Genomic DNA, 12,866 nt, shown 5'->3' with positions numbered 1-12,866 from the left:
GCAGATGCAGCGAGTCCGAGTTGTTCCCATTGTAGCAGAAAGTGACCTGAGAAGAATAAATGCTGTAAAATAATGGAACTGGAAGATGTCAGCATACTGTATATGCAACTGTGTAGCTAGAAAGATTATTCATTTTACTCCTTTTCAATTATTTAGAGAGCATTAAGTTAAGAATGCAGAGAAGCCAAAGTTAATAAGGTTTGGACCTGAGCTCCACCTGTGCCATGTTTTCTTACATCACGTGCACAGACACACCTGCTTATTTGCTTACTGCTGCACATGCACTCAGATGTCTGCCTGGCTAAGCAGATACATAGAGACTGTGCACTTTTATTTCAAAGTTTTGTGATGTCTTAATACTCTTGGGGCCTTGCTCGCAGTCTGCACCAGCTGAATGTACAGAGCTTCGCCCTGCTGAAGCCAGAATTATACTGCTCCGTTTCTGTTGTGATGACAGTAATGATTGCACGGCTCAACAAAGATGTCTTCACACAAACGTGTTTGTTTCCCGTAGCACCGAAACAGCTGAAGGGGCTGAACTGTCTGCTTGTCCTCCTGCTTCTGACAGCCAGAAGTCTCAGTGCACAGACCTGCAGAGCAAAGCTGACCTCACTGAAAAGAAGGTATGCAAAATAGTGGATTTCTTCTGTCTGAAGGGCTGCAGACGCCATGTGAATGTGGTGACAGATAGCACGGGGGGGGGACTCCGACTTAAAGAGTTGATCACGTAACCACAGCACAGGCTTAGGGTTCTGGAAACAGCCTGGTTTGCTTTCATAAGCCATGTAATTTAGTGAACACCATCATTTATTCATTTTACCTTTATCTGTATTTTTTTTTTATTTAAGGCTTTTATCTTTGTTGTGATAGTATATATGTAAAAGCATCTCTGTTTTGTTGCCTTGCAATAAAAGAGATTTGAAAAAGAACAAAGAGCAGCAGAACAAACAACAGTTTCAGGTGCGCAGTGTTAGATGATTTAGATTTTCCTTTCAGAACAGAAACTGGTGATTTCATGCTGATACAATCTGGTTGCTATCTGACCTCAAGTAGAACCATCTCAAGCAGAGATAGTTCTGTCTCTTATCACATGATGTGCTGTCTGCCTCTTATCAGTTTCTCCCACTTGTGTAATGTTTGGCTTGGCAAGCAGTCGCTTCCTTCTTACTAGTTGCCCAGCAGAGTCTCTTCTATTACAGTACGCCTACGTCCATGATCCTGTAACAGCAAAAGTCAAATAAAGTCGAAGCATTGAAACTGATTCCCTTCCACTTATTCCTCTCGGCCCGGTTTTCTCACATTCTGCAGAGTATGTCTAATGTCTGCACTCTGTTTGCAGCGCTTGTTAGTGTCCTACATAGAGGAGCGTCTGCGTTCACTTGAAGAGTCGCGTGGTGCCCTGCAGATGGAGGTGTCGGGGAACGCAGCCCGCGGGGAAAAGCTGGCGATGCTGGTGCGTGAGCGCTGTCTGCCAGTGGAGCTGGAGAGGTACAACCTCTTCATAGGAGACCTGGAGAGGGTGGTCAGCCTGTTGCTGTGCCTCTCTGCTCGGCTGGCGAGGGTGCAGAACGCCCTGAGCACGGTGGACCAGCACACAGATGCTGAGGAGAAGGTGGGGATCCTACTTCAGATTTCTATTTCTTTTTTTCTTTTCTTTACTCTCCAGTGGCTGGAGAAGTATGAGCTCAGCGTTTTCCTCTCGATTGCTTTTGTCCTCCACATGGTGTTTTATTAAAAGAACATTCTTGTGTTCTTCTTGTGCACATGCTTGCAAAGACTTTAGATTTGTTCTGGATGAGCAATTCATTGCCTTGAAGAAGTCACTGATGGATAGTTAAGTTCAAGATAACCTGATCACAATGCACAAGTTAACATTTGTTTATCTTTTATAAGAACTTTTGTCAGTATTTGTTCAATTTTTTACAGCCACTTTACAAAGACAGAACCATTACTGAGATGAATTTTTGTCAAAATCTCGACTCTGCACAACGATCCATGACCCGATGAGAAGAATTAATGTGACACTTTTTCTTTTTGACCTTTAATGAGGGTTAATGATCAACCGCATCGGTCAAACAGGACTTGATAAGAATCTTCTAATGCCCTCTAAAGCACCACCGTGTGCTCAGCATATTGCGATCCCTTTCAGACTCCTGCCTTTCCCCCACTGAGGCTATTTACATATACACACTAATGCATGCGAGTAAAAGCATGCTGTCAGCGAGTGCTGCTCGGGAATTGTTACGTCATCTCGTCTTCTCTTGAATCTCGTGATTCACTGCAACTCATTCAGAACTTCTGCTGAGAGACGACGGGCTTCAGGAGTGCCTGGCGACGCCCGCGCCATCAGCAGTTTGTTTTAGCTGCTTTTGTTTACTTTTGTACAGCAAACACTCCACTTGGGAAAAAGTTGAAGGGCCACTTTAAGGGAGTCAAGGTCTCTCACTGTGTCAAGTGTGAAAAAAATACTGCTGTTTTTATCTGCGTTTGAGCCAAAAGTATTGTACGTATGCATAGGATTCATCTGAAGAAGATTTTTTTCCAGTTTGATAGGGTTGCACTGCAACAGATTATTTCCATGAATAATTAGTCATAGCTCCACTTGATTCATCTTAGTTTGCTCATCAAAACAGTTAATTGCGTAAATGATGAGTCCGGCCTCAGGGATTGTGTCGGATGTGGCGTGTGTTGTGCTCCATCATCCATCTGAATGTCCTGTTTCATTGCGCCTCCCAGTATTTTCAGCATCAAATTCTGTTTGCATGGATGCATTAGATTTCTAGATTTGTCCATGAAAGAGCTCTTTGTTAGTTTGTCCATCAGTTAAAGCATGCTGCATACAGAGGCCTTGTTAGAAGCTCATTTATTTTCCTGCTGTTATCAGCAGCACTGGTATTTACACTGACTCACCGAAACTCGGGCCCAGTTTCGATGACAGTTGTGGTTACCCTGCCCTCTGTTGACATAGGAACACACTGCACCTACTGTCCTGTGGCAGTTTCAAAAATGATTGTACAACACGCAAAGATGATCACCTGAAAGGTGACACAAAATAAAGCTTTACAGTACAGGACATGCATGGAAGCCTTTTAACCTTCTAATCGTATCGGATTAAATCAGCTTTTCTTGCCCTGCTTGACCACAGGAATCTCTGGACAGCCGCCACCGTCTGCTATGCAAACAGAGGGAGGACGCCAAAGACCTGAAGGACAACCTGGACCGCAGAGAGAACCTGGTCTCCTCTTTTCTGTCGCGGCAGCTGTCCGCTGAGCAGCTGCAAGACTACCGGCGCTTTGTCCAGACCAAGGCGTCGCTGCTCATCCAACAGAAGGACCTGGAGGAGAAGCAGAAGCTGGGAGAGGAGCAGCTGGAGGCGCTTTCCATCTGCCTGTGAGAGGAGGAGGAATGAAAGCGTTTGATTTCTGTCTTTGCTTGTTCAGATGGAGGATGGCTTGTTCGAAAAAGAGATTTTTTTTGTTTTTTAGCTGATCGCTCCGGCCCTTTTGCACCCAATCATGACTTTTTGCCTTTTTTTTTAAAAGTTAGCGCTATAGCGGGTCCTATTAAACGTTCCTCTCACCCCTCGTGATTCTAGGCGGTACAAGAGGTGAGCAGGAATGGCTGTTCAGACTGAGAACATCTTCCGCCCAGCAGCATCTGCACAAGCAGCAGTGTGCATCTGGTCTTTGTCCCAGTAATGTACATTTTCTTTCACTTTGAACATGTATGAACTGTTTCTGTGTGCCTTGGTATCACTGTAGCTGTTGGAACATTTTATATTAGAGCTGCTGTGCAGAAACCTTTAGCAGTTCATAGCCCTACAGCCCTGTACCTGCCCCTGTGGAAACCTACGATAAGCTTTAAGATTGTATCTGAGCAGCGAGAAGGCTTCATGAGCCTGGCAGAGGTTGGTGTACTGTATCATGTCAGTAAAATGTACAATAGATGTAGATTTAACCTTTTTTTTTTTTTTTTCCTAATGTTCTTATTTTTCAATGTATTTCAAATTGAGGCACTAAAAACCAAAAAAATGGTGAATGGAAAGAAAAAAAAAGCACTTTGTAAAGACACATAAATGCACATTTTGTCAAATCAGATTTCAAATCATTTCAAGTCAGTCTTAACTCCATCCATCTAAACATTTCTTTTTCCAATTTGTTTGTTTTACCAATAATCTTAAATAGGAATGTTTTTTATTGTTTATGCTGGAACTTTTCCTCTTTCACTCAGATTATTAGTAAGGAAAAGTGACATCAGAGTATTCCCTCCCCCTTGTCCTTTTGTTGCAGAGGTGACACCGGATACTTGAAATGCTTTCTTTTTTTTTTTTCTCAGTAGAGGAAACTCTGTAGTCTTCACTGCAGGTGTCTTACACTAATTTCCAGTCTTCTACCTCCACAGCGTAGGCCATTCAGACACATGTAACCGTTAGATTTATTTCCATTTACACGGCTGTCTTGTGGTGAAAAAAGCTTTTTCTTTAAAATGCACACTTGAATAAACCCCCCTCCATTCCCCTGCTTTGTGTTTTAACAATATTTGTGATTAGTTGTATCAATGTCCTTTTTATGAATTTGCTTATAGAGTAATGTCAGCTGTGTGTATGTGTGTGTGCATGAGACCGTTTAGAGGCAGAAAGACTGAAGTCCTCCTGGTGTTTGCTGTGTTCGGCAAAACTCCAAGGAAGTATGGGGAAAAAAGGAAGAAAAAAAAAAGTAATCAAAATTCTCCCTCAGGAAATGACACTTCTTGACTGAATTGTGCATATTATGTTTATGTAAAGAGCACAAAGAGCATCGTTTGCAGCCTCCACACAAAGACTCACACTGACCGACACACTCTGTTCTCCACAGCAGGTTTCCGTTAGGAATTAGAAGCCCCCTCCACCTTGAAATTTCTTTTCCTCCTCCTCCACCACATTTCTCTGGAGATTTGTTTGACTCCATCCGTCTCAGTTTGCTAAACTAACATGTGCTTGTTTTGGCCATTGTGCTGACGCGGGGCTGAGGCGCTGGAAAGACTTGCGATGTTTCCTGCAGCCTGCTGGAACTCCTGAGGTATGCAAAAGACCAACATGGTGGACAAAAAGAAGACGCGGGAAGAAAGCGAGGAAAGAGGCTCCTCCCACAGTGGATAAATGTTCATTTTACTGTTTTTGAAAACCTCCCTTTCTCTCCTTACAATCAAAGCAGTGTTTTCTTGCAGTCACAGGCAAGAGGAATTCATTTCAAATCCTGGAGACGTGCGACATCGATATGAACTGAACTTGTGTCGAAGCCGAGAAGGAAAGGCATTTCAGCCTGAGCTGATGGTAATAACGGCAGACACATTTCTAAAACCACAACCTCTGCTATACTTCACACCCGCTTTCTCTTGAGAGTTGCTGTTTCGTGCCTGTGTGGGCTTTTAAATTCCACAATGTTTGTAATATTGTGAATAAATTAAGCTCTCACTATCCATCTGCTGGACCATATTTCTCCTTCTTGTCCCACTGTGAACTCATTTCAACTCAAAATCACAGGTTTGCGCCTCACAGTTGGAGACGTGTTCAGCTTGAACACAGGAGTAATGCAAGTAATGCAAGGCATGAAAGAAAACTACACAGAGAACTTCAAATAATGTCCTCTGTGATTTTTTTGTGTTTGGTGCTACTAGTGCAATATTTAAGCCGTAAGAACAGGTTGGATTTTTGTCCCATTACTTCATAAACATGAGATCCTTCTCATGTCATATTCTCCGTCAGCAGATGACTCTTTCCAGGATTAGTCCTTCCTAAAACAGCTCGCCTCTGCCCTCTGCAGGCAAATCAACAAACACTTTAGCGATTAGCACTGGAAAAAAGTATAGTTACTCTCTACTAATTCAGTTTTCATCGTGTGTGGGGGAAGGGGATACAACTAGAGATAAATCCATCCTTCAAATAAAATAAATGTGTGGACCAAGTGTGAAGAAAGAAAATGCTGCTTGCTGTTGCTGTTGGATCTAAAAGTACGAAAACAGTTCACAGGTACATTTCACTTCCTTTGCCACAATGGCAAGAATGTTGTGGTTCAACTGGCACCCATGGATCACTTTAGTTTGTCATTTTATCTACCTGTCGCAGCTACAAAAGCTCATATACCGAGTCACTGGCTTGACATTAGTCCAGTGAACAATTATTCCTAAACCCCAACGATTTAAGAGATATCCCATTTGACTGAGAGCCAATAGTCTGACGTGTACTTTTTAACTAGCTAAAACATTATTACACCGTTAAACAAAAAACATCGTAACGCTCCAGTCATAACAACACATTCTGGCCATTCCTAAGATGGAAAGTGTTGGCATACCTTTATTTATTGTCTGTCCTAGGCAATGCCCTACCTCGACAGGAAGACATGCCTCGCATATTTTCGTGTAGGTTCACGCACAAGTTTCAGCTCATTTCAAAGGTTCCTGAATCTTTATGGGGGGTTTTCACGCCTTCCTGGGAAGAGAGGACCAGCTTAAATGCTGTTGCACTTTCAGGTCCTATCATCAAAGATTTGGCTTGAGTGTAGCCAAGAAAAGTTTATTTCACATGATTTCAATTGTCAACATTGTGTGTCCACTGCAGAATAGGTTAAGCAGCCACTCTGTCTGCCAACTTTAGCTGACGTGGCGGAGCACTCCTCTTCCAGTCCAAATGTTAGTGTCAGACTCCCCAGACTTGAAATTGGTGTTTTTGATGTGATGTACACTGGATTTTCTTAGTTTCATGCAGTTAAACTAAATAGAAGTCAGCTTGCCTGAATCTGTAAAGGTTTAAACACCTCTATAGGTAGGGACTTGTTTAGTATACAAGTTGTTGCTTCTTTCTTGGTATGTACAGATTAAACAACAAGGGACGGCTCATTGGTAAGGTGTGTTGATTTTTGAGGCTTTGGACGAGCCATGAGGACAGTGAGTGACACCAGGCAATACTTACACGTAATTCACATCTAAAACACTTTTAATCAGAGTCCCACAGAAGAAAGAATATAATGGACAGACCCGAAAACTTCAGCCCAGGAATCTACACCACAAAGGTGCAAACGGGGAGTCGGTTTATTGCTTCTTGTTTTGAATGACTCAATGATCCCTGTGCCAGGTGCTCGGAATAGTGGCTTCAAAGCTCAGTTCTCAAGCTGAACTCTGAACTCTCCGCCCACAGGAATGTCAGCACACCTTCAGTCCGCCTGAATCCCCTGACAGGCATATTTCATCTCAGTCCTACACATGAATAAAGGCTAGCTTTAGGTGGCTAAAGTTAATGCTAAATATACGCAACAGTTGGTAGCTCTTTCTTTTCTGTCGAAGAAAATACATTCCAGACCATTTTGATTATATTTAAGGCTCCACTTTATCTGTTCACCTGGTCGACTATAAACTTTACTTTTATGATGCCGAATAAATACGTGTACATGCTTTATGTCGACACTGCCATGGAGGCATGTATTCAATCATGTTTTGAAAGGAAGAGGTGCAGAAGACCCTACTGTATCTGTAGTGTTTCTTTTCTTATCAATATTATTCCACCAAAAGGACTGTTTTTCTTCTTTTTTTTTAAGGGCTTTACCCTCCTAAGTGTAAGCTAAACATCTGATACCTTATGTGTCTTGTGGGTGTGGCAAAATTGCTCAATGGTGATACACTTCTTCCCTGATTAGGATGATACACTTCACTGTACTAATCAATGGGGTTAATATGAAGCTATAGGTTAGCTTAGCTTCACTCAAAGGCTGAAGGCAGAGATAGGTAGTGAGCATGGTTCCATCTAAAAGTAACAAAATCCACTGGTTGCCTGTCAACCTCGAGGCACCAGAGGTTCTGATAGAAGAAAGCCAGGTCAACCACTGGGTTTCCCATTCGACAGAGCTGGACCAGATGTTTCCCCCATTTCCATCAGCTAAACCAAGCTAGGCTATGCTAACCAAGCGTGGTTCATATCCCCCAACAAAAATAATGATATAAAAGTAAAATGAGTAAATGACTCTCAAACTTTGCTATAAATACTGAGTCAGACCGAATTGATGTTCGCTTTTTTTTGGAGTCATTACTTATTTTGACATGATGGATTTTTTCCTTTCTCTCAGCACTTCATCCAGGGAAGATTGAACCAGTTTTAACACAACATTTTTAATATTCATTATTCATCATTTTCCAAGTTAATTTTGTGAAACATTTAAGGCAAAATACTATCAATAAAAGGGTGAAATATATTGTTTTGCTTAACTTTGAGGGGGAAAAAAAACTATCAGAAAAACCTTTACAGTATATATTCATACAAAATGGAAATGTTTGTTGCATGTAGGCAATACTGAAATGTAGATTTCTAGCCCTTTTTGTTAAAGGCAATGTACTTCTGTTGGCTTCTTGCCTTAGAAAAAGTTAGATTCTTAATTGCAAGTTTTAAGAATTTTGTCGAGTCATGCAAAGTAAATATTATCTAATTAAATGTGCACCAGTTTGCAGAAATATCAAAAGGACACAACTTGCACAATAAACACTTTACAGTATATTTTGGATTTCTTAAAAACTACCCTGAAAGAATACCCGTTAAACAAGCCAAGTATTTCAAATGAACATTGCCTGCCATGTCTCACACTAATCGCTACTCTTCCATAGATTCATCCTTATACTTCTGAACAGAAAATTCTACTATGTGCTTTTTCTTTTATCAGCACTTGAGTACTTTCCATCCCTCTACTTCTTCATGACCTTCTCCCAGCTTTCCTCCTCACCGCAGTGGCAGAAAAGAACAATTTCTTCATAAAAACCTAAAGACTCCAGGATGAAACATCATTTGACATAGAGACAATGTGACTGCCAGGAAAGTGACATCATGACACATAAAAGAAACCGAGGGGGAGTACAGACAAACAGTGGGAGAAAGATGCTGACCACTCAAGACGTAACAATTCTAAATGCCTCCATTTCTTCCCCTCCGATTTTCTGCTGCCCTTCTGCTATGTCTACCATCATGTTGCTCAGGCACAGACACACTTTTAGCCTCAGACATACACAGCTAATTCTAGTCACCTGCTTATCAGGCTGAATCACAGCTGTCTCAACAAGCCGGAGGATGGATCCAAGTTTTGGCATGCAGACGCACCTAAATGATTTATGGAGCACCTGAAAACACCTTCATGAATAACACTCCTATCTTTTCAAGCGAGACTTAATATTAGTCAGAAAAATCATGTGTTTTGTACTTCCAGAGCATTAGATCAGTGTTGTTGGGTTTTTTTTTTTCCCCTGAAAGCTTCACTGCATTTATTAATTTAACTACTTTTCAATCACAAAAAATGAACCGGTAGCATCCAATGGATTCATTTATTAATCAATTTTATTGCCACGGCAGGCTGTATTCATATGAGTCACATCCTCACCTTTTAGTCTGTATAGTTCTGCCTTGAGAAATCGCTTTCCCGCTATCATCTCTTACTCAACAGTGACAACACATAAGGGAACAAGTCGTGTCTTGATCTCAGTGAATCTTTTTTTCCATTCTACATTAAACTTCTTGGTCAGGACTGATTTTTTTTCATTCCAAATCAAAGACAGTGAACAAACAAACAAAAAAAATTTTTTAAAAGGATGAGAAATCTGAAAGTTATAGAAATGAATACTTAACACATTGAGAATCCACTTTAAATCAACTGCTCGGAGACAGTAAACACACTTCTGAAGATCTGAAAATCTGAATGATTCAGCTTTCAATCGAGGGAGACATCTGTTTTTCCACATGTTGCCAAAATCACTTGAATAGTGCTGCTAAATTCTTTTTTTTTTTTACACAACAAAACCCTTTCAATGATCGTAAGAAACCGATATTTTGTCGTCTGTGCTGTATGATTGTCAGAGAGTATAAATTAAACAGAAAACAGGAAAGATTTGACAGCAAAAAGGAGCGCTGGCTAAATTCCCACTGTTCCCTGTGAGTGATGTTCTGCCGTCACACAAATTCATGCGAAGACATTTGATGCGGTCCTGTGTCTGAAGCCGCCGTCTTCTCGCTCATCGCTGGGGTTTTCGCTCAGGGAATATAATCGTGACCTCTGCTTGTGCTTCTTCTTGTGGCCTATCACAGTTGGCTGGAAGAGACGGCTAAATGAATGTAGGCTTTTGGAGATATCTGGGAACAAGTCCAGCTCCTCTTTCTCACGCAGGACCGTGTCCTGAGTTTGGCAGGCTTTGGGTTCTCCCAGCATCTCTCTTAAAGTCCCAGAGATGCCTTTGTGCAGATAGTGGTAGGCCTTCTTTCCGCAGTTGTCCCTTATGCTCACATTGGCCCCGTACTCCCCCACCAGCATGGCCATGATGTACGCCTGGTCATGTAAAGCAGCGATGTGTAAAGGAGTGTATCCTCCATGTGCTCTCACGTTAATGTCAACGTCAACTCCCTCCTGCCGGGAAATGCTGATAATCTTGTCAAGCATTTTACTGTTTCCCCACTTGGCTGCCCAGTGCAGAGCAGTGAACCCCGACATGAAGTCCTTCTTCTCCGCCAGCTGGCTGTCTCTGAGCAGCAGGCCATGAACCTGGTTCCAGTGGCCCGAAGCGCACTTGACCAGCCATTCGTGCTCTGCCTGCTCCAGGGGAACCGTGGAGGCAGTTCTTGAGTCTCTGGGCTCCTCTGACACCTTGGCGTCTCTGACCACCCTCCTCAGCTGGGTTGAGCCACTGTTGCTGGCTGTGTCCACTGATGGCGGCCTCCTCTCCATGCTGAAGGCGTCCAGTGTGGAGCTTTCAGGAGCTTCATCTGGGCCCTCCTTCAGTTTGCGGGTCTCGACCCTGGTAGAACTAGGTGGCATTCTCAGAGGCAAGGCATAGGGTTTGTTCTCCTTTGGGCACGATCCCCTTCCTGAGCCCTTTTCTTTATCTGTGTCCCCCTTATTGATGTCAAAATTCAGCCCCCTTTTAACCCGAACACTCGCAAATTTGCTCCTCTGCAGAGCGAACTGTACCGGAGAAAACATTTCTGTGGGATTTTCGTTGCTTTCACTTGCCTCTCCCTTGTCAGCCTCGGAGACGGATGATCCTTCCACCTCTGCGGAGCTTTGCGCCTTTTCATCCCGCGTCTGTGGGCGCGGCTGCTCACCTGTCAGCGGGATCTTTTCAGTCTCGTCTCCATGGCTCGCCGCAGTCTGGGAACCTCCCAGTAAATGCTGGTAAGTTTTCCTCAGGACAACATACCGGACACCGTCGATTTCTTTGACGAAGGCAACATTGTTGACAAAGGTCTTGAAAAGCTCCCTGTTCCGCTCTTTCTCCGCAGGATCGATGCTGTCCACGGAGCCCCTGAACTTACTCATCAAGTCGGGCTTCCTCACTTTGCCCCCCTCAGCGATGAGCACGGACAGGATGGATTCCTGCGTCAAAATCATGTTAAAAAAGTGTTGACCATGAAGTCGAAACTTCTGACTTTCACCAGCGGTGTTGTTCCACTGCCGCCGCGTCCACCTGGCTGGACTGTTCTCCTCCCCTACCTGAGCGAGTCTTTCCGGGAAATACGTCGTGCATTCAATTTGAATAATAAATGCAGATCATGTTCTTTTTTATCAGATAGGTTCAGGGTAAAGTAAAAAGACTTTAGAGAGGGAGAGAAAAAACAGTTTTCCTTCACAGGCACATACAAGCTTGAATATGTTTGTGCGCGCATAGTAAATGCTTTAAGTCACGTGTGCTGATATTTTGAAAGTCATAGCCTTCAGCCATTTGCTATTCCACAGGTATGATGGCTCTAACCTTATTTCGTGGACACGTACATATAATCCATAGGAAAAGCCATAATTCACTAATATCAAATCTTTAATAGGCCTATTACATGTTAACATGTATGTACAATGATTATTTCAAAGCTTTCTGTAACATTTGGAATCTAGCCTTTTAATTCCACATTTAAAATCGATTGTTGAGTCCTCAAAACACACACACACACGCACACGCATACACACACACACGTACAAAGTTTTCGAGGTATTTGTTTATTTGTAGCATTAAGAACACAAGGGTAAAGCTACCAAAAACCAAACAAAAAAGAGCACTGCTACTCTGCGTAGTGTGCAATCTAGAAATACCAGTATTATGATTTGACACATGGTAAGATGCGTCGTATGATGGCGCGCCCTCTGATTGGCTGAGTCCTTCTCTAGTGGTCCAGTCATTCATGGATTTAAATATTAACATGAACTAAAGTCTAGAATGACGTGTTAATGATATGTTTTAGCAACTCCACCTCGGATACATTTTTCTGCTCTCCTATTGTCGCTCCGCGGTGCTATTCAGTCTTGTCCTGGCTTGCACTGTGTGTAAGGCTCAGTCTTTGTTTTTAGAGTACTATTTTATATTGTTTTGCTGATTTTATGTTGTTTTTATGTGAAGTGTCTTCGAGTATTTAGAAAAGCGCTTTTAAATTAAATGTATTATTATTATAAGGTGACATTCCTGGACTGTATGGGAGTCCCTGAGAAGAAGTGGCCATATTGTACGTTTCTGTTACCATCAAAGATGCAAACTGAAGTCAAGATAGTTCACGTGGTAATTTAGCGTGAATATTAGCGTCACTTGTTGTTAAACCCCTTTGAAACGCTTTAAGGCCATTTCTTTGCATCCCATCTTCAGAATGTATCAATCTTAAAATTGAAATTGCCCTGGTAACAAGGTAAATAAGAAGCAAATTCGAAAAAAAATCGTCGTTTAAGAAATGCATGACGTCAATATTAGTACGCATGCGCATAGAGGACTCTATAAACCTGCCAGACTTGTTCTTGTTAGACGAAGTTCGTTTAATTGAATATCAGTTCAATACATTTTAGCGAAGTACAACTGCTTTTCTTTTTGCCAACTTCAGGGAAAGTCGAGCC

General features: G+C 42.3%; 2 protein-coding genes across 4 annotated transcripts in view; one reads left to right on the top strand and one right to left on the bottom strand.

The window, feature by feature from the left end:
• shroom1 (shroom family member 1) overlaps positions 1–5,457 on the top strand; it is a 28,825-nt gene extending 23,368 nt beyond the window's left edge. For all 3 annotated transcript variants that reach the window (XM_075486711.1, XM_075486710.1, XM_075486712.1), the window contains 3 exons: positions 515–623; positions 1,340–1,612; positions 3,146–5,457. In XM_075486711.1, coding sequence (XP_075342826.1) covers positions 515–623; positions 1,340–1,612; positions 3,146–3,394 — 631 coding nt within the window. In that variant the 3' untranslated portion in view covers positions 3,395–5,457. The remainder of the gene's footprint in view (positions 1–514; positions 624–1,339; positions 1,613–3,145) is intronic.
• A 2,462-nt stretch (positions 5,458–7,919) lies between these two features.
• On the bottom strand, positions 7,920–11,559 carry sowahaa (sosondowah ankyrin repeat domain family member Aa). Its single transcript, XM_075486709.1, has one exon. It carries the CDS (start codon positions 11,385–11,387, stop codon positions 9,966–9,968), a length of 1,422 nt encoding a protein of 473 aa, XP_075342824.1. The 5' UTR covers positions 11,388–11,559; the 3' UTR covers positions 7,920–9,965.
• Positions 11,560–12,866: the final 1,307 nt, after the last annotated feature.

The sequence above is a fragment of the Odontesthes bonariensis genome, chromosome 16 (assembly GCF_027942865.1).
Source record: "Odontesthes bonariensis isolate fOdoBon6 chromosome 16, fOdoBon6.hap1, whole genome shotgun sequence".
NCBI classification, from domain to species: Eukaryota; Metazoa; Chordata; class Actinopteri; order Atheriniformes; family Atherinopsidae; genus Odontesthes; species Odontesthes bonariensis.
The sequence above is the reverse complement of the archived record's forward strand: the minus strand, read 5'-3'. Positions and strand labels throughout refer to the sequence as shown.

Excerpts from the sequence above, each read along its gene's own strand:
- sowahaa (XM_075486709.1), bottom strand. The coding sequence starts at position 11,387 with ATGATTTTGACGCAGGAATCCATCCTGTCCGTGCTCATCGCTGAGGGG.